Here is a 20,437-nt window from a genome sequence, read left to right as displayed (position 1 = left end):
TCACCCCCTATAGACCCGTTTCTTGTTTACAAACATTGAGACTAAATGCACAGGTGACTGTACCATGTAATCAATTCCCACCAATCCCCAAACCTGTTGTTTTGGGGAGCGCTTGTTTCATTGGCTAATTTTGGTAGCGACCTGCGCGCGCATCTAGTTCTTATCAGTGTAACGTAGACCAGAAACGGGTTAATTGGTAAATGCTTATGTGTTGTTGTAGTGCAGAGTCATTTTGAAGTAAGCCTTACACATAGCCTACAACTGAGCCATATTCCAATTCCATCCACGGACTGTAGACAGTTTAATATTTAATGAAGCCAGCCCTTTACAATAGCCATTGGCACATGGAGGCTTCATCTTTTCACGTACAAACTTCTCAACGGGAACTGTAGGTATAGGTCCTTAGATTGTGTGTAGAATAAAACTTTATATTTTATCTAAAAAAAAAAAACACTCAGATACACCTTTAGTATATTGGTCCAAAGTTCATGTGTAAAATGTGTCGTGCTCGTGCACATTGCAAAATCCCAGGAGGAGATAGATTTGATCCATTTTTCATATAATTCAAAATGGTGGGAGATCTAAAGGTCAGTCTTCAGAGGTCAAAAGTCAGAGCATTACATTTTTTCTGCATGAGGAAACGCACAGGCCTAGGCTATGTGTATCGACGTTTCATGGCTGTTGGTCAAACAGGGCATGAGTAGGCCTAATACCTGTTCAAAGTTTGGATATTCAATTGAGTGCTGCACCCTTTGGCCAATATTGTGAATGTCATGTCTTGGCAGTTTTGCATGACCCTTGCATGTACCAATGTTCATTATGCCCGTTTCGTAAAAAAAACTAATGCACGGTTCTGCCAGAAATATGAAATAAAATATGATAATATAACTGACAATAGTGGGACATCTAAAGATCTGAGGTCAAAAGTCAGAGGTCGAAAGTCGTTTGGCATGAGGAGATGTGTATCGAAGTTTCATGGCTGTAAAACAGGGCATGAGTTATATACCTTTTCAAAGTTTTGCATTCAATTGATCTTTACAGCGCCACCCTTTGGACAATGTTTGTGAGTTTCGTGTAATCACCGTTTGGCATAGCCTCTACCATATTGCCCAGTTTAATACAAAACAACTGCACGGTTGATAGGCTACTGCGAATCTGCGATTATGACAAAAGTCTAGGAATACAATAGGGGTTTACGCCCTTCGGGCTTGGCCCCTAATAAAATGCATTTTAATTTAAAAAATAATAAAATAAAACGAAAACAACTGCGTGTTTAGACAGTCCATGAGAGGGGACTGGGCAATGGGCATATAGCCTACTACTGTGACCATCAAATACAAATTCATTATTTTCATCATCCTTTTGGAGGGTATTCATTTTAACAGCATCTAACTAGAACAAAATTGCAATGATGAAAGAAGATTCCAGGGGAGAGAAAGAAATGATGGTTACCAAAATGTTACAAAACCACAGGGCATAATTAGAGAACACCAGACATTTCCCCCCCCCCCCACCCAGAGAGAAACATGAAATCTGGCTTACCACCACATACAAGAGTAGACTATTAAGTTTGTTTCTGCGCATGCATGGGCCCAACCAGTCAGTGTCTATTTAGCTTGCTTGAAGCTGTGGGGCAGCAGGTCTTTCATTATGTGAGCTGGGTTCTGGGTGTGTCTGCCAGGCAGCAAGCCAGCTACTGTAAAACCAGGCCAAAGCAGGAACATCTGTCCTCGTCTGCAGTGTGTGTGGTTATAGAGCCCCCTACTGTCCGGAGCAAGCATTTCACCTACAGTATTCACCCAAACCCACTGTATAAACTAAAATTAGTATAATCCTGGACGGACCATCCACTGATCCACACACATCAGTGTGTGTGCGTGTGTGTGTGTGTGTGTGTGTGTGTGTGTGTGTGTGTGTGTGTGTGTGTGTGTGTGTGTGTGTGTGTGCGCGGTGCGTGCGTGCGTGCGTGTGTGCGACGTGCGTGAGTGCGACGTGCGTGCATGCGTGCGTGCGTGTGTGTGTGTGTGCACCCTTACGGTGGGACTACACCAAAAAATGTGCACATACGCGCGTACTGTCCGTGAAGAGGCTCGCGTATGCGTAAACGCTCCAGGCTACACCAAGGAGGGAGTATATGTGAGGAAGACCAGATAGTCTGTGTACAAAACGCATAGGCGTGCTTAAAAAATAGAACCGATCCTATTTTTAGGGAAAGCGTATCCGTGGTTCGCGCTATCCGTACGCCTGGTGTAGCCTGCTGAACTGACATACATTGGATCTATCCAAAACGCACATACGCGCGCGCGCCCCGCATACGCACGCATACGCACTGACGCGCGCGAAACGGCTTGGTGTAGTCCCACCGTTATCCTATGATGCTCTGCATGCTCACGCTGACCAGACCAATGTTGGTCTCTCGTCTATGAAAATTGGCAAATGTTCAGTGAAAATAGACCACGTCTGTTGACACAGAGATTTCAAAGTGGTTAATGTATTTGTCTTGAGTGACCTTGTTTTAAGGAAACTTTCTTAGAGAAACTGGATAGATGGATACATTCTGATTCAAGTATATCCTGATATTTTAGTTAAAGGGATATTCCACTTTCAAAAAAAACTCAGGCTTTTGTGAACACCCTGGCCAGTTTTTAATTAGTTTAATTAGCTTCAATATTTAGATATTTGATATTCATTTTATCAGACACTCCCCATTAGGGCCCATTCCTATACAAACCCATTCTAACTTCAAACTACATTTTAACCATGATTCATTCATCAAAAACACCTATATTCTTTTTTTTCATTACATTGCATTGTATTTGTATTTGGTGACAGACCGCCACTTGGAAAGATTTTGAATTAGAATAGCTTAAAACCCCCCCAAGCAACCCTGCGGGTCCCTTTGAGAATCAGTGTTCTCCAGCACCTCAGCAGAGGGTGTGTGTGTTCACTCAGTTCTTGTCAGTAAAAGCAATACACATAGCCTAGTTTGTTTTAGGTTGATTTAATTATTTTTTATTTTATAATCTCATTTGTCAAAATTGCAAGTGATCATTGATAAACTGCAGTACACATCAACATGTCTATAGATACTAAATTAGTTGCTGAGTATTGCAGGGAGGCATTCTACTTATGCTGAAGATGCCTAGTATGTGCTTGGATAAGAGAACTCGGCTTGGTAAGCCAGTAAATAGCCATCGTTGTACATGTAGATTCGCTTGTCAGTGGGGTTGTAGCTCAGACTGGCCACTCCTGGAGCCACCTTCTCCAGAGGCAGAGCCAGGCTGTTGTCCTCTTTACCCGTGGCGGTGTCGAAAGCGTAGAAGACCTCCTCGCGGTACTCGCTGACGTAGCGGGTGGCGTACAGCACGCCGCAGGACATGAAGGCACTGCTCACCGCCTTCTTGAACACCTGTGTTGGAAAAGTTTGGTTAATATTATTGTACCAATTTTGTCTTAAGGTCAAACTACTGTTCATGACAGATCATTTATTAATTTGCTGTTTGTCCCTCTATGTTATTCTAACATTGTTATTCCAACAGCCTTGACACTGTACAAAAGTGTCTGATATTCAACTGGTAAACCATTTTTAAGTAAACAATCTTTAGCCTTATGGAGTGACGGCAGGAAGCTGTCAACAACAAGATTACACCATCATGTCAACAACTCTGTTGTGTTCTGTCCACTGATAAAGGTCATCGCAGCCCTTTTAGGTGATCACTGGTCACGATATTACATCATCACGACAGGACCCATCCTACTGTCTTAACAGTAACTATATAAAATCGTGTCAACTGTCTATTAGGGCAGAAAGCAACTATGGGTGAACTATTGACTTGCTGTACTGTACGTTGAACCCTGACTATTCTCTTAATACAATTATTTCAAACGGACTTATTGGTGTGCTGCCTCTTTCTTGGACTCTGACTAACTGTGGTTTTACTATGTGGGTGGAAGCTAAGTCACTCTGGAAATGGTTTACTTTCTAAAGGAATTAATACATGGGAATTAATCAAAAACCCATCAACCTGCGTCTCCCAGGTGTGCGTCACGTTGAGCTTCTCCCCGTCCCAGGCCAGCTGGCTCACCACCAGGTTACCATGGTTACCAGCCGTGGCATAGATGGCCCACAGCCCCAACTCGTCCGCCTCCACGTCTACGTCGCTATAGGCTCTGCAGTCGTAATAGCAGTACGGGAACTTGTTGTTGAACCCTACGCCCGTCCCAGGCAGAGTCACCCTGGTCACTTTGTTGTCCGTCAGGTTGTACCTGCAGATGTCAGCAGACTTGTAGCAGTGATAGTAAAGGGCATTGCCGTAGAGGACGGCGCTTGGACCCTCGATGGCGTTCGTGTGCGTATGGGACGAGACGAGTTGGACGTCTCTGTAATTGGTCTCGGCCATTACATCTTTGTAGGACCTGTACATCCTCATTTTGTTGCTCCATGCGTGGCTGCTAATCAGAGGCATGAGCCAGTAGATGTCTTCTTCTCCTGGTGGACTGTTGCCGTCGGCCTCTTTGCCCCAGGAGCCAGAGGGGTAGCTGCTCTGGTAGACGCCGATCTTGGTCACCACAGGGTCGCTGATGTTGGCGATGAGGCCCTTGAAGCACTGCGAGGCTGAGGTAGGGGTGGGAGATGTGGAAAAATACAATATCACAATATTTTCCAAGCTTTTTATGGTTATTTTTCAGGTTACTTAACAGTACAACCGCCTACAGTACAAGGTAACAAAAACTAAAAGAAAAGGGAGTCCATTTACTGTAGACCAGTGGTCCTCAAAGTGGACCACTTTGTTCCTTTGGGGAGGTCTAAATTGATCCTTACAAGTATGTAACCCTGAGTTAAGGGGAGACCTTGACATTTTAAAGATTGAGAACTACTGATTTAGACAAAAATGCAGGTTTTAAATGAATTCTGCAATGAATCTCTGTATTAACAATTCAACAGGATTTTTTACAAGGCTCCCTCATTGTATCACGATATACAGTATACGATATCTCTGAAAAGACATATCGTGGAGACAATGTATCACAATATCACCCACCCCTATAGGTAGGAGGTTATGAGGGTCAGGCAGTGATTCTCAATGTGAGGCCCAGGGACAACCAGGACACTTATGGGTCTGTATCTCTGAGAGGGTACAGAGGTGTACTCTCTCAAGGGTCAGTATCTCTGAGTGTCCAGAGTTGTACTCTTTCAGAGCTGGATTTTACACTGTAGATTGGGGTTCCAGTATTGCCTAGTAATTCAAGGGCCCCCAAACCAACCAACGATCCCTCCAAAATGTATATTTGACCTGCAAGCACTTGGAATTGTAGGCATTACATTTAGTTTGACTCACAGATAAATATTGTGAAAATAGGCGAATTACAAGTTCACAACGCCTCGCAGTGCGAGGCGTTGTGAGCTTGTAGATCGGCCATTTTCACAATGTATGCCTCTTTCTTTGACAATTTGGCCAATTTGGTATTAAAAAGGTCTTAAAAGTCATTCAATTGTAACTTTAGAAATGTGCAGATGTGGGTTTGTTTACTGTTGAGTGAGAAAATATGCACATTAAGCTAATCAACTGGGGACCCCCCAGTTTGGGAACCACTGGCCTAGTTCAGCGTTTTAATTTCAAGGACCCCCAATTTGATATGCATTAGTCCAGGCCCAGGGACCGACATTTGATAGTTTTTTTTTGCTCTGGGACCCAAATCTAAAAATGGGCCTCCTCCAGTAGGTTTCATTTGTACACTCTATGATATACAGGCCTGTAAGGTCCATTAGGACATCTGGTTCCCCAGACCCCAGGTTGTGAACCAGTGACAGACCGCTGCATGTATCGCTGCATTCCATTTCCCTTGCTCCCTCAAAAATACCCCACTTCCTGTCTACCAACACACGTGTGCACACACGTGCACGCACGCACGCACGCACGCACACACACACACACACAGTATTGTATGATGTTTCCTTTTTTCTAACTCAAAAGTATTTTCCTGCCCTACAAAGCCAACGTGCAGCAACTGTATCAAGTCATTGTGTACTTACTTTTGAAGTCTTTTGGGATCGTTCGACAGGAATTCACTCCGTTCTTCAGAGTTCGCAGTTTGCCTTTGACGCTCCTCATGTTGATGATGTCTGAATTGTGCATCCTCTTTACATCGGTCCGCAGTTTACCCACCTGACACACACACACACACGCACACACACACGCACACGCACACGCACACACACACACACACACACACACACACACACACACACACACACACACACACACACAAACAAACAAACAAACAAACAAACAAACAAACAAACACTCAGCGACAGACGCAGTCAAAGCCTTACTTAAGAACCCTAGCATCCCTATTCTACACTGAACATCCCCCCCACAATTGCCATTCTACAAGCTCACAATGTGTCAAGTCTTCTTTCAATGCATTCTAAGCTTGTAGATTGGCTATTTATCAGTGTAGAGGGAAATACTAAAGGATCTAGAGCCCTGGTGGACCTCGGTCAACTAAGTGTATGCGCGGGGGTTAAGTGTTTGTGCAATTCTGGTCAGATGATAATGACTCTTGAGTTCTTCTTTTTCTTCAGCTAATTCCCATCAGGGGTCACCACAGAGGTTTTCCCTCTGTTTCTGTTTCCTTCATCTTCCTCAGTCACTCCACCTGCATATCCTCTCTGACCGCATGCATAAACCTCCTCTTTGGCCTTCCTCTATCTCCTCTTATATTCTACCTGGCAGTTCCATCTTCAGCATCCTTTCCCCAATGGACCCCTCATCCCTGTATTTTAATGACTTCGCCACCTTCATTCTGTAGCATCCTAATTGTCTCCTCACCGACATAAACCCATACTGCTGACGGCTTAATGTCACCTCTCCTATTAGCCTAGCTTCCACTACTCTTCGCCATAGCTTCCTCTTTCGCATAATGTATTAATGTTACATAATACATAATCTTATACACTACACAGGCAAATAAATCTACGTTGAGTATTATTTGATTATTACAAAACGAAAAGCTAATTCAGCTAGTATAGCTGTCATACATTGCTCTATATCAGGGGTTGGCTACCTTATAGGCACAGGTGCCAACATTGGCACAGGGGAGGGCACACTGGCAGAAGTGTGTGAGAGAGGATTTTTATTTTAAAATCAAAACTTTTTTTAAACATGGTCAATTAAATGAAGTTAGGTAATTTATAACAAATTACATGTAGCACAAAATTATACATTCTTGAAAACTCTGAACTCTGAGTGGCAAGGGAGTCGGGGAGAGAGGTGGATTATTGCTCTGGGTCTAATGATCGTTATAACAATGTCCTGCCAATCAAAATTATGTCCAAATATTTGCCTTTCTTTTTTCCAAAGTGGTCAATTAAATGAGTTAGCTAATTTATAGCAAATTACATCTTGCACATGATTCTACATTCATTAAAACTCTGAACTCTGACTGGGGAGGGAGTCGGGGAGAGAGGTGGATTATTGCTCTGGGTCTAATGATCGTTATAACAATGTCCTGCCAATCAAAATATTTGTCATTACGGTTTATGTTGACGTGGCACACTGACACTCTAGAAAATAAAAACATGGCACTTCATTTCAAAAAGGTTGCTGACCCCTGCTCTATACTATTAATAGGCTACCCTTGGTTGAGTTCTGCCATACCTCCTCTGAGAGTTTCTGTGTCTCATCGGTTGGCTTCGCAGCGTGGATGGAGCCGATGTCAGTCTCTAGCTGCTCCAGTTCCTGGCTCAGCTGGCGCAGGTGCAGGGCAGAGTACAGGCCCTTGTCATGCAGGTACTGGTAGGGCACTAGACGGGCTGTGAGGTTCTGAAACAGAGCCTGGATCCCAGGCAGACGCTCTCTGGACAGTTGCACCTTAGGAGGAACAGACACAGAAGTGAACTCCAGGAGTTTGTCCGAAAGCAGCATGAATTCAGCTTCACTCTCACTGAATTCCAATTTGCCTGTGACAATTGATGTATGTAAAGCTAGGCAACTGATGCATTTACCCACTGTAATAAGATTTCTCCATTATTTGGTATAGTAATATTAATGAAATTCATAAATTCTTATTTCATTTCAGAAACATGTAACATTCGGCTCTTGGTTTGTGGATGAGGAGGTTTGGATTTCACTCTATTTAATAACTTCATTGTATTTCATTTATTGAGTATGAGTCAGCTCTTGAAGGTTGAAGGTGCCCTATTTCATAATTCTTTATTTATTGCACATTAAGCCTTAATAAAAAAATCACACCCGTGTGAACTGAGCGGTGGTCGTGGAGGCTGCGCAACAGCAAAACAAATATATATATATACCTGTATATATATATATATATATAATAAAAAATATGAAAACAATATTAAACAAAATATTAATAATAAAATGCATGTCACTCAGGCCGCCACTGGTATCCATCCATCCGTGTGTGTGTGTGTGTGTGTGTGTGTGTGTGTGTGTGTGTGTGTGTGTGTGTGTGTGTGTGTCTCTGGTCTGGTCTGGCCTGAACAACAGCGCCCCTCCCTTAACATGTGTGGTCAAAAAAGGTACTGTAGGCTACAGACAGACAGACAGACAGACAGACACGCAGACAGACAGACATACCCACACACACGGCCACGTATAGGAGCGTTGTGACCACCGCTCAAAAAAACACTTACAGTATGTTACCTTAATGATTAAGGTAAAATACACAAACTCGGCCAGTGTGGGGCAGCACACTTATTTTAACAAAAGAAATCACTTCTGCACCTTACCGTACATTTCTAAAATATAAATGAGTGTACTCTTGGTTTATGGTTGACGAGGGTCACCTTATCTTGTTGTGTATTGAAGAAGTCTTCACAGCTCTTAACCTGGACCTGGACATTCTCATACGCTATGACGGGGAACATCCACATGCTGCTGTTCACTGGACAAACACATGTGCCATCCTTCTCATGGCCATCGACACGCTGAGCTTGGCTGTCAACCTGTGGTGTACAAAGAAGCATCTCCATTAAACACTGATAATGTGTGCAATGATGCATTAATCCATTGACCTAATCTACACTGTAAAATGTCAACTAAAAATCTCTAGTAAAGACAGAAACTATACTCACTGTGGATGACATAAGCATCAGTGGGAGCAGGAGCATGGTCTGAATCGGAGCCATAATGATACTTTACACTGACTCTGAGGAGAGGAAGAAAACACTCAATTGTGAAGTGACTTCAGCTCTTCCCTCTCTTTTTCTCAATACAGGCATAACACATGCACATGCGGACGCGGTACATATTTGTGATTTATGCTGTGTCATCTATTTACATGATGAGGAAGAAAACACTAAATTGTGAAGTGACTTCTCTTCCCTCTCTCTTTCTCAATACAGGCATATACGCTAACACACACACACGCACATGCGGTAAATATTTGTGTTATCTGCTGTGTCCTCTATTTACACAAACAGTAATGTGGATGTGAAACAAAAAAAGCTGAATTTGACCATTAACTGCATACAGTGCGTGTGGGTTATAACCGGGCATTGATCTTTTCAACTTATGGTGACTTATGCAATATCATGCAGATTTCTTGTTTATGAAACAAGGGACATAAAAAAAAAATCCATTACATTCTCTATCCTGAAAGGATTTTATACATATAAATATAAAATATAAAAGTATACATATAAAATCAAATTACAGTGTGAACATTTATCATATTTTGGTTATATTTTCAAATTGATATTCCTATAGTTCCAGAGTTGGTGTCGAAGTGTCCTTGAGCAAGACACTGGAGTAGCAATACATTTTGTGTCTTTACCATCTTTATTGAATACTTCAAAACATACATTAGCTTTACAATTTACAATTTAGGCATTTAGCAGACGCTTTTAATCCAAAGTGACTTACAATAAGCAGCTAATACATCAATATAATAAGCACGATAATATGTCAGTACATCAACAGCAATACAACAAATGGGAATAGGAATATCAATCTAGAAAAACAAAAACTTAGGTAGACCACGCACCTAAGCAGTAAAAATACTTTTTCTAAAACCTAAAAAATGCTATTTAACTTCATGTGTGGTCATCGAGGGAAGGGAAGTGTTACAGTAGTGCCATGAGTTTAGGTGGAGCTTTACTGAATAGGCCTATTACAAAACTTTAGGGCTGCCTTCTCATTGTCAAATTATCAATCAATTGGTTTGTTTGGTCTTTGTCGACCAAGGCGTTGTGAGCTTGTAGTTTGCTAGTTTCACAATATTTGTCTTTGGAACCATATTATTTATATTGTTCAAATATGATTATTTTGGGGGGGTCACGTCCCGAAAAGGTTTGGCAACCTTTGCCTTTCTACATAGCCAAACACTGGGTTCTCCGGATTGCTGTGTGCTCAGTTTCAATTCCCCAATATGTGTTCCCATGCTATGTTTTGGGAAACCACAGGTATGCATATCCTGCTCTTATTCCCCATTTGAGGTTCCTCTACAGTTATTACTTATGAAGCGGATTTTAAAACAACCACTGTTGACAAAATGTATACAGTCAAGAAAAATAATGAAAACCATAAAACATCCCAAACACAAATAAGTGTTGCATGAAAAAGAATACCATTATTTGAAAATATCTCGCCAATGGCTCTTGCATGAATCAATTTAAAGGACAACATTTTTTTTTCTTTACAACAAGTGTTCATATTTTATTTTAGATTGTAATTCGAGAAAAGAAAAGATGAGTGTTATTTTTTTTCTTAGCCTATTGTTCTCTGGTCCTTTGTAATTAAATTACTGTTTTCAAAATGATATTACAAAACAAAAGTAGGCCTACTAAAATTCTATGTAAACATAAAGAATGTGACCCGTTTGTTTGTTGTGAGCTTGTAGAGCTGCTATTTTCGAATAGCAGGTAAATGATGTCTCCATGGGACCTAAACTAGTGAAAATAGCAGATCTGCAAGCTCGTTATGAGCTCGTAGATCTGCTATTTCACTACTTCTTAATTTATTTATCTTTTAATGTATGGCATTTCTTTGATTTTCTTTAAATGTATTATTGAAATAATTGGAATTTGTTTGTTTTGAATTTATGGTTTATTTTAATGATAATTATTATTATTTAATTGAAAATCTTTTGAAATAATAATAATAATGAAAAACTAAATGTTGGAAACCAAAAAATAAGCTTATTTTCTCAGGAAACGAAACAATATTTTCTGGACAAAAGAAATGGGTCCGCGTCGCAAAAATGCGTTCAGATCCACTGTTTTGGAAACACCGCTGTAGTGTAGAGGACCCTCTAGTGTTATATTGATTTCAACATGATTTTCAAGGCATTACTTAGAGTTTATTCTATTCTATTTTAGTTGAGGTCATGAATTGTTGTGTTTATAAAGGAGTCATTGCAACGTAAATTTGTTCTGCCGTGAATTTCTCATGTAAAGAATGAATGAATGAATGACAATAAAGAGGAACTTGAACTGGATCACAGAGGAGGAGGAGGGAGTATTCAGAAGATAGAAGATGCTGATACTGACAACATTTTGTCTTCATATACGTGTTCTCAGGGGAAGTGTCATTGTTGCTTTGTTCTCCAAACCACCATGAAGCTCTTTATGACACTTCAACTTTTGGCTCTGCTTACTGTTGCCCAGCAGGTAAGAAACCACAAACAACCAGGTTGGGATTTATTGACTTCAAAAAATACACATTAATGTTAGCTACAGACATTCAGTTACCTGTTTGTTTGGTAATATAAATATCTGCTGAAATAGTTTATTTTATTTGTGGTGTACGGGTCAAATAAAAATGTTCTGGTATTCCTAAATGTTACCTCAGTAAAACTATGCCTACCTAACCCAAATGGGCAAGAGTGTGTATGTATAGATAGATAGATAGATAGATAGTACAGATATTTCCATTTGGCAATTTAAACACATGTGCACAATATTGTTTCAGCAAACTGTTGAATCTGTACGTATTCATGATATTCCATAGGGTGCATCTTCTCCTGACTGTGTTTGCGAGTTGAAGAATGTGGAGAGGCCTTTTCCTCATGATAAGTTGAGAACTGTGGAGGACAGTGCTTCAAAATGCAATGAGAAGTACACACAACAGAAGGTAAGGGTTTAACCAGGAATGCTTTTCAAGCTTGTTTGGGTTGGTTTTTATCTGGTGGAAACCAGATCTGTAATCAGGTCATTTTCTTAGACGACCATTGATTACCTCTTCTGGATAGGCTATTCATGTCACATGGTAGAGCTAAGGGCCAATCGCAGGACAGTACCCCAGGAGCGCCCTCCCAGACAATGGGGGCAGGACTCCAGGCTATGGGGGAAATTAGCAGTGTTGGAAAAAGTACTCAAATGTTTTACTTAAGTAAAAGTATCGTAAGAGTATCAATACTGCACTGTAGATGTACTCAGTTATAAGTAAAAGTCCAGAATTCTAAATGTACTTGAGTAAAAGTATGAAAGTATTGTCATCAAAATGTACTTAAAGTAGCAAAAGTACAGATGCGACACGTTGTGAGCTTGTAGATCGGTATGAATGTAGGTATGAATTAGGACGGCCGAGTGAGACACACGATCTAATTAGCTGCTACAGCTCTCAGCTGCGAGTGCGCACTGCCTGTGCAAGTGTGTATGCTTCTACTTGTCGGGTGTCACGCAGCCAATATCAAAGGATGCGCGCTGCCCGGTGCCTGGCTGTCTGACCTGAGAATGAACTGGGATGATGGGTCAGTCCACTTAATGAGCTTGAGTGTTTGACACGGGGGAGACTGGTGATACCCCCGTTACCTTGGAATAGTCCAAAATGTAGCTGAAATCTGATTGGCTCGAGGGGTTCCACCCAATCATATTACAGGTTTTGCAGCTGATCTACAAGCTCATAACGTGTCAAATCAGTGATCCGATATGGGCTTGTAGATCAGCTTTTTCGGCACAGACACACGTTGAGCAGACAGGGAGAGAGAGAAAAACAACAAAACATACACAGCGCTACATTTGAGATAGTAACGTTACCCTCAAGGAAGAAAGTGATGTATGATAACTTGGGGATCAGGTGCACCATGTGGGTGAGCAAGCAACAGAACATCTTCTTCCTGGCTTTCTTCTTTCTTATCCAACATCATTATTAAAGCATAGGTAACTTTTCAAGCACAAACTAGTGACACATGATAGCACTTTATGAATGTCATGTGTGGGCTCCCAAATCAATATGAAGAATGGTTTGGTGTGTTGCAACAATGTGTCTAGTTATCTAAAGTATGGAAATTAGTCATATGATTATGTCATGCAAAAATAATCTAAAAGCTAGCAAGTCAAAAAGTCTAGATTTACTTCCATTATAGCAATGATGCTCCCCTCAAATCCCCCAAACCAGGACACCAGAGTTAAAGTGGTTAAGTGTTATGCATCTTGCCTGGTGCTCATTGGGGCTTAAAGGACATGTATAACAATATGTAGGCATCACAATATTATTGTTTCAGAAATTCAGTCCTAGTTCTCAAAATGTTCACAGGATCATAGATGTAGTTAAAAACTCTGAATTGCTGTTGAAACAAGAATTTCCTGTAATGCCAATCTCATATAGCCTATAGATCTAGCCTGTTTGTACAGTAGATGTATTATCAGACAGAACGCTTAATTGTTTTCAATACTTTAGCTAACTAAACAAAGTTCTGATTGCATGCACTCATTTTTGTATGTAATCATGTTCATTCTTCACCCATTCATAATAGCCCTACTGCTTCTTTTTTCCTTTCTATTTCCTATTCCATTTCTATGTACACATGCTTGACTCTTATTGCACATTTGCTTGAGCACTGCTGCTATTGATTAGTGATTGTATATTCTGCACAACATCTCCACATATTTAAGCTGCTATTTTTAAGGTAGTGTTTGATTGTTACTGTTTTGGCTCAAGTCAGAGTAGACTATGTTGTCTCATTCACTTGCTGGTGATGATGGTGGTCTGCATGTTTTATTTGCTCATTTATCCATAGGACTGTTGTGGATTATACTGTACTAGCCCTTACCCGTTCAAAGATATGAGCTCCGAAATGATGTGCAGTGTGTGGGTTATGGGATGTGTGCACATGAGGGATGGAAAGTAACTTTAACTGGTGCTGGCATGATAATATGTAGGAGCATCAATGTAAGAAATACCCGTTTAATGGCTACAGAGATACTGTGTACCGACCTGCATGATTTTTGGACAACATCTGTAAACCCCCCCCGCCCACACACACACACACACACACACACACACACACACACACACACACACACACACACACACACACACACACACACACACACACACACAGAGAGAGAGCTGGTTAAACATGTTGCCTCAAGCTAGATGCAGAATAGATATGCCTCATGCTAGATGCAGAATAGATAGATACACCATAAAAATGCTAATATACAGCATATGATTTGTGAAAGTGACAAATGGGCTTCACAGTTATGTCAGGTGTGTTCATATGCTAATGGTGATGCGATTTCAGATCAATTGCTCCAGCCATTGAGGAGAAACGCTGTGACAGACACTCACTCAGACATTCGGAAAATTATAGTATAGATTGAAAGTGCATATCTGTGCATGTATGTGATTATGTAGTGATCTTGGTTAGATCAAGCTAGAATTCATCTAAACACTACAGTGTAGTGTATAGTAAGTACTATTGCAATTTGTTTTAGGTTTTTTCATATAATGACTGGACTATTAGCTGTGTACAGCAGATGCTCCGCAAGCTTCGTAGCCGACATTAAAGAGTACACTGTAAACACTTTCTTTTGTAATAGACTTTTTTTTACACTGTAAAAACTTTTTCTTTTGTAATACACTATTTTAGTGAAAAATAAAAACTACAAAAAGGAGAAAATGACAGGATGAGCATATAAGGAGGGGAGGAGGTAGAAAAGACCACTGGCCACTATTTCTGACATGGCTGCAAGCACTATAGCACAATATATTACCACAGGTCTACTACTAAATTCAGTTTTAAATAATTGTAGTTCACCACACCATTCCACCAGATTTTATATTGACTGTGTCAATTCTTGTTTTTTTGTCCCCTGCAATATTTATTCAGCTTAACCCTAACCATAACCCTAACCCAGATGAATGACATGGATGGCATTGCTTAGACTCTTAGAGTACAGTGCAACATACATTTCCATTTGATGCATGTCAAAGATTAAGAATGATATACACCCGGAAAGAGTAGGCCTATCATGCAGAAAGGTGATGTTACAAAACTCCTATCTTGGATCTGTGGGTTTCGGCATTCGAAAAGTTCATGCTTTGCTCACTAATATTACAGTACGTTTTGTGTGAATCAACAAAGATAAATCAGATAAAACAATTCCCCTGGACTTTTTTGTGTTATCCCTTTAGCCCAAATACCTCCTAGGCCTGTCACGATTCACTCAACTCACGATACGATTCGAATCACGATCCAAGGTTCACGATTCACGATGTCACGATTTTCTCAACACAAATTTATTTTCCAGAAAAATTACCTAAAGAAATCCACAATTCTTACAATTCCAGTATTTTCTTTTCTTTTAACAATACTGTTTTCTCTGATGCTCTTTTCAATACAGTAGAACTATCAAATGACAAAAAAACAACAATTACATTTCAGTTCTTGTCTTCTCTCCTGTATTTTTGAGATGTTCTCTTATCCTCTATATACAGTAGCAAATAGCAAATGACGGAAAAGAGTATTATCTATTCTTAAATGTCAAATCCTGTGGTACATAGCAAGCCAACTGTACTGTTAGCCAGCTCCTTTTAGAACAGAATCCAATTTATTGGAAGAATAATCAATCAGCCAAACAAGCTTTATTTGACAGCTGTGATCAGTGCATATACCAGACATTTAAAACTGTCAGTAATTTTGACCCTAGGTTCTGTACGGTCTTTCCCTCAGAATAAAGGGATATATAGGGTTTAGGCTATGTCAATAAAAGAAAGGGGTCCTATATCACACAAAGATAAACCCCCACTAGTACTACTGCCCTGCATGCGGAGCCCTGTATGCTGGGCTTTGATCGGCTCTCCTCTCCTGTCAGACTGTTGGTCGAATCGCGATTCGTTTTTTAAAAGATCGATTTTGACCGGCCCCCAATTAAATCGATTTAAATCGATTTTTTCGTGAATCGTGACAGGCCTACCTCCTATTATACATTTTTCAATCGTTGATTGAATTCAAGTATTCAATCACCCAATCAAAATGTAATAAATAATGATGGACATAAACATTTTTTGTCTTCCTTTTCCAGATCCAGGATATAGATATTCTCCTGCTTGCCCTGAAGCATCGCATGCCCCAGCTGGAGGCGATGGTGGCAGAGCTGGAGAAGGAGGATGACGGGGATCTGTACGGAGCCATCACCCTGCAGGTCATCGAGAATGAACAGGCGGAGATCTTAAAGTTCATCCAGCAGCTCAGTAACACCACAGAGGGGACCCAGCTCCTCAACGCTGACACTGAGCAGAAGGTACGTATAAAACCTACCAAGACCATGCTATTGAAGATATGTGACATGTATTACAAGCCCCACAATGATGAAACTGAGCACACAGCAATCCGGAGTCCCCAGTGTTTGGCTATGTAGAATGATGAAAGAAAAGTATTATGATTATTTTAAAGAAATGCACTAGATGTCAACATGATATGAACTTGTATCTCAAGTTTCCTTTTTATGACATGGTATAGTAACCATTATTTCATACCTGTATTCCACTAGTGTCATAAAAATACTTGTTTGGCCATCATTGGAATCTTTTATAAAGGGTTTCCACACAAGCATTTTGAATTCCACAACACTCACAAACCTCATATTTCAACAACAAAAAAAGAAAGAAAAAAACATGCCCTGCTGTTTTACAGCTGCAGGAAATGAAAGAGGAGATGGTAGATCTGCAAACGTATGACAGCATGCAGGTCGTGAAGAGAGACCAAGCCAACACTCGTCTGAAGAGAGACCTGGACCAGTGCAGAAATGGACACCCCACAGCCCCGCCCACTCAGCCTCCACAAGGTACAGTACTATGTCCCACATTTCACCACCAATTTTCACTCAACCCAAAAACTCCCTTCACTTCTTCTGAGCTGCAGTGGAAGTTTTTGGCTGAATGCTGTTTGTCAGACGCCCTTCCTTATAACTTCAGTTATTTTAGTCCCCAACTCTGAATAGTTTTAGCAGATTAATCATCACAATCGATGCCTGTCCATGTACACGTGGCACTTGTTATAATTGTGTGTTTCATTGTACACAACTATTAATTTATTAACCACTTTCAACATGGCATCCCTATTTTGAGAATGTGATTATAGGAAAACATTTTCAAACATTTCTCTTTTCGCCCCCAAACAAATAGGTAAAATAATTATTTACAAGCTCTCAATGCGTCGCATTGCTCTTTTTGAAATGGGGCTATGGTAACTTATTTTTTTCACCCATTTTTTCAGAAATTATGCCTCTGCTCTTTCCGTCCCCTCCCCTCCCCTCTCCTCACCATTCCAATCATTCTTTATCCCACTCTGTGCTCAGGTAACTGCCCTCTTGGACATATGGTGAATGTCACTGGGCCCAGGGTCACCACCGTAGCGACTAGTGCGCAGCCGCGTGGGGCCTGGGGTCGCGATCCTAAACCTGAAGCAGGAAAGGAGAGCTGGTATTGGCTGGTGATGTTGACATCCAGCAACATATATGCTAATTATGTACGCCGCTTCTCCAGTCTGAGCGGCCTGATTGTTGGAGCGAGTAGTCCAGGTAAAGCACATTTGTGTTTCATAAAAGGGCCATTAATTGTGATTGATAATCTAGTCTATGGGCCTGTGACATCAAACGGATGATGAATTAGGAAGGATTTGACCATCTGTCAACATTTGACGTGACGCCCTGCGATGTAGCATGTTGGCGAGGTCGTGGTGACAGTATGCAACTCGAACAGCGCTGAGTCGACTGAAGCGAACTTTGCACAACTCAAGTCCACTTCTGACGGTGCGCCTGCTTTGTTTCAAGTGTTTTAGCTGACTCGTCTACATTTTGGAAGTAAGAACGTCACTTCCACATTCCAGTGTTGGCAGGACGACCAGGATGGTTGTCATGTCAAACGTTGACAGAAGGCCAGATCAGATGTTACCCCAAGCCGTCACTATAGTACTAGTAAGACGCCTCAGGGCGACATGCGACCTAATTCTTTGCCATCTGGCCAATGATGTATATCGGACCAGTTACCCATATATGGAGACCCCTGGTACCCATGGGTTCCTCTTGAAAATTAGATGCTGCATCTCAAGGGGCTATCCCTGCAATAAAATCTTACAAAAATCTTACAAATGGAGATCCATGTACTGTATATGGAGATATGCTGTGAGAGCCCAAACATGCTTACTCAGTTATTCGTTATGTGAAAGTCCTATGATGTCTATGACATCTGACATCATACCCTTTTATGCCCATACATGGAGATCCCTGTCTGTAGAACCAGCCACACAGATATGGGCTGTCTTGGCCATATACGGATTATGTTAGTGTGGTATGTGGCCGATGTGGCCTCCATATATGGGCATTCCCATAAGAAGTCCTGTCATGAAACCCTAACCCTTTTATTCTAACTTGTAGTGAGACTAGCAAGACTAAACTGCCTTGAACCAGGTTTTCCTCCGTGGTGGAAAGCCTGATGAAAATATGTAGTGAAGATTTGTAGCGTGTAACTGTAAGGTCTAAAAATACATTATTAACAACATTCACCCTGGAGACCCTATTTAGGGCATGTCATTATAGTCTCTTTTTTTAAGTAATAGGGCATAAGCAGTTAATTTCTTTAAATGTACAGTATCATAGTTTCTTGTATTTCTTCCTATAGGCAATGTACAAATATCTCCCTCCAACCCCACCACCAACACCATCCAAGGCCCAAATGCTGTGCTCTATGGAGAGGCGCTGTACTATGGCTGTTATAACAAAGATGCTGTTTGTAGATTCAACCTCACAGACCGTAGTGTTACCTCTGTACAGTTGCCCAAAGGCACCAGGTATTTTGTTTTATTTATTCATTTACTTACTTACTTACTTATTTATTTAAACTTGGCTATCTTGGCATGAGGTTGGATCAATATTGACAAATAATCTCTAAAAACTGATAAAATATCATTTTGAACCACTTACACTTATACACAGAAATTAACAGGGGTCTGAATGTAATGTAATGGTTACATTTCCTTAACTTATACCTCATCACAACTAACCCTAACTCTCTCTCTCTCTCTCTCTCTCTCTCTCTCTCTCTCTCTCTCTCTCTCTCTCTCTCTCTCTCTCTTTCTCGTAGGTTTAACTCTCAGAGTAACTTTTGCATTGGTAGCATTGGTCAATGCTACTCATACACAGATCTGGACCTCGCAACAGATGAGAGTGGTATCTGGGTAATGTACGCCACCTCTGAGAACTTTGGCAACCTGGTGGTGTCTAAGGTAGAGCCTGGTAAACAGCCGACGCTTGGGCAAACCTGGCATACCTCGCTCTACAAGCAAGCGGCTACTAACACGTTTGTGGCATGTGGCATGCTCTATGCCACGCGGTATGTGAACGCTGGCACCGAGGAGATCTTCTACTCCTTTGACACCACAACCGGAGTTGAGCGGTATGATGTTGGCATACACATCCAGAAAATGGCAGCCAACATATATTCCCTCAACTACAGTCCTGTGGACCACATGCTGTATGTTTACAATGATGGGAAGATGGTGTCCTACGAGGTAGAGTTTGAGTGAATGGATATTTACCACACCAGTACACTGTTACTTGCAAGCATTCTATTCTACGTATATTGAAACATATGCTATCATACCCAGTAGTGCAGTGGTTCTCAACCTGTGGGTTGGGACCCTCAGGGAGGTCCCCAAATTATTTTGCGGGGTCCACAGATGATTACTCAACAGTAAACAAACCAACAAAGTTTTAGTGTATATAGAAGGTATACTGTTTGCACACTTCTAAAGTGACAATTTAAGGACTTTTTAATACCTCTAAAATGACAAATTAAACATTGGTCAAATTGTTAAATATTTGAGGCAGACATTGTGAAAATAGCCGATCTACATGCTCACAACGCCTCGCAACACGATTCGTTGTGAGCATGGAGATCTGCTATTTTCACAATAGAACCGTGTTACGCAAAATGTAATGCCTCGTCAGGGTGGGGTGTCCCCAGTTAGAATATGATTCTTTTGGGGGTCGCAACCTGAAAATAAAAGGTTGAGAACCACTGCAGTAGTGGACAAAGAACTTAACTCCCAGTACTTCAAACTACTGTATACTCATGGTAAAATATTACTTGTGAAAGTTGCTCTGTCAAATTTGTTAAAGTAGCCTACTGCAGTTCTTGCTTTTCAAAAGTACAAATTACAATGTGAATGTACATGTTATTTTTAT

General features: G+C 41.0%; 2 protein-coding genes across 2 annotated transcripts; one reads left to right on the top strand and one right to left on the bottom strand.

Moving 5' to 3' along the window:
• Nucleotides 1-3,088: 3,088 nt before the first annotated feature.
• On the bottom strand, nucleotides 3,089-8,927 carry LOC308294573 (olfactomedin-4-like). Its single transcript, XM_080737305.1, has 5 exons — nucleotides 8,813-8,927; nucleotides 7,662-7,874; nucleotides 6,035-6,167; nucleotides 4,026-4,615; nucleotides 3,089-3,409 (listed from the first exon to the last, which is right to left on the bottom strand). The coding sequence occupies exons 1-5, from the start codon at nucleotides 8,897-8,899 to the stop codon at nucleotides 3,143-3,145; spliced, it is 1,290 nt and encodes a 429-aa protein (XP_080593431.1). The 5' UTR covers nucleotides 8,900-8,927; the 3' UTR covers nucleotides 3,089-3,142.
• Nucleotides 8,928-11,586: 2,659 nt separating this feature from the next.
• Nucleotides 11,587-19,776, top strand: LOC308293773 (olfactomedin-4-like; the record flags this gene model as incomplete). Its single annotated transcript, XM_080736401.1, has 7 exons — nucleotides 11,587-11,635; nucleotides 11,976-12,098; nucleotides 16,277-16,495; nucleotides 16,888-17,038; nucleotides 17,552-17,773; nucleotides 18,873-19,041; nucleotides 19,335-19,776. The coding sequence occupies exons 1-7, from the start codon at nucleotides 11,594-11,596 to the stop codon at nucleotides 19,774-19,776; spliced, it is 1,368 nt and encodes a 455-aa protein (XP_080592527.1). The 5' UTR covers nucleotides 11,587-11,593.
• Between the last annotated feature and the right edge of the window lie 661 nt (nucleotides 19,777-20,437).

This window comes from Nannobrachium achirus, assembly GCF_963921795.1.
Source record: "Nannobrachium achirus genome assembly, chromosome: 11".
Classification (NCBI taxonomy): Eukaryota; Metazoa; Chordata; class Actinopteri; order Myctophiformes; family Myctophidae; genus Nannobrachium; species Nannobrachium achirus.
Note: the sequence above shows the minus strand (reverse complement) of the source record. Positions and strands in the feature narration are given on the sequence as shown.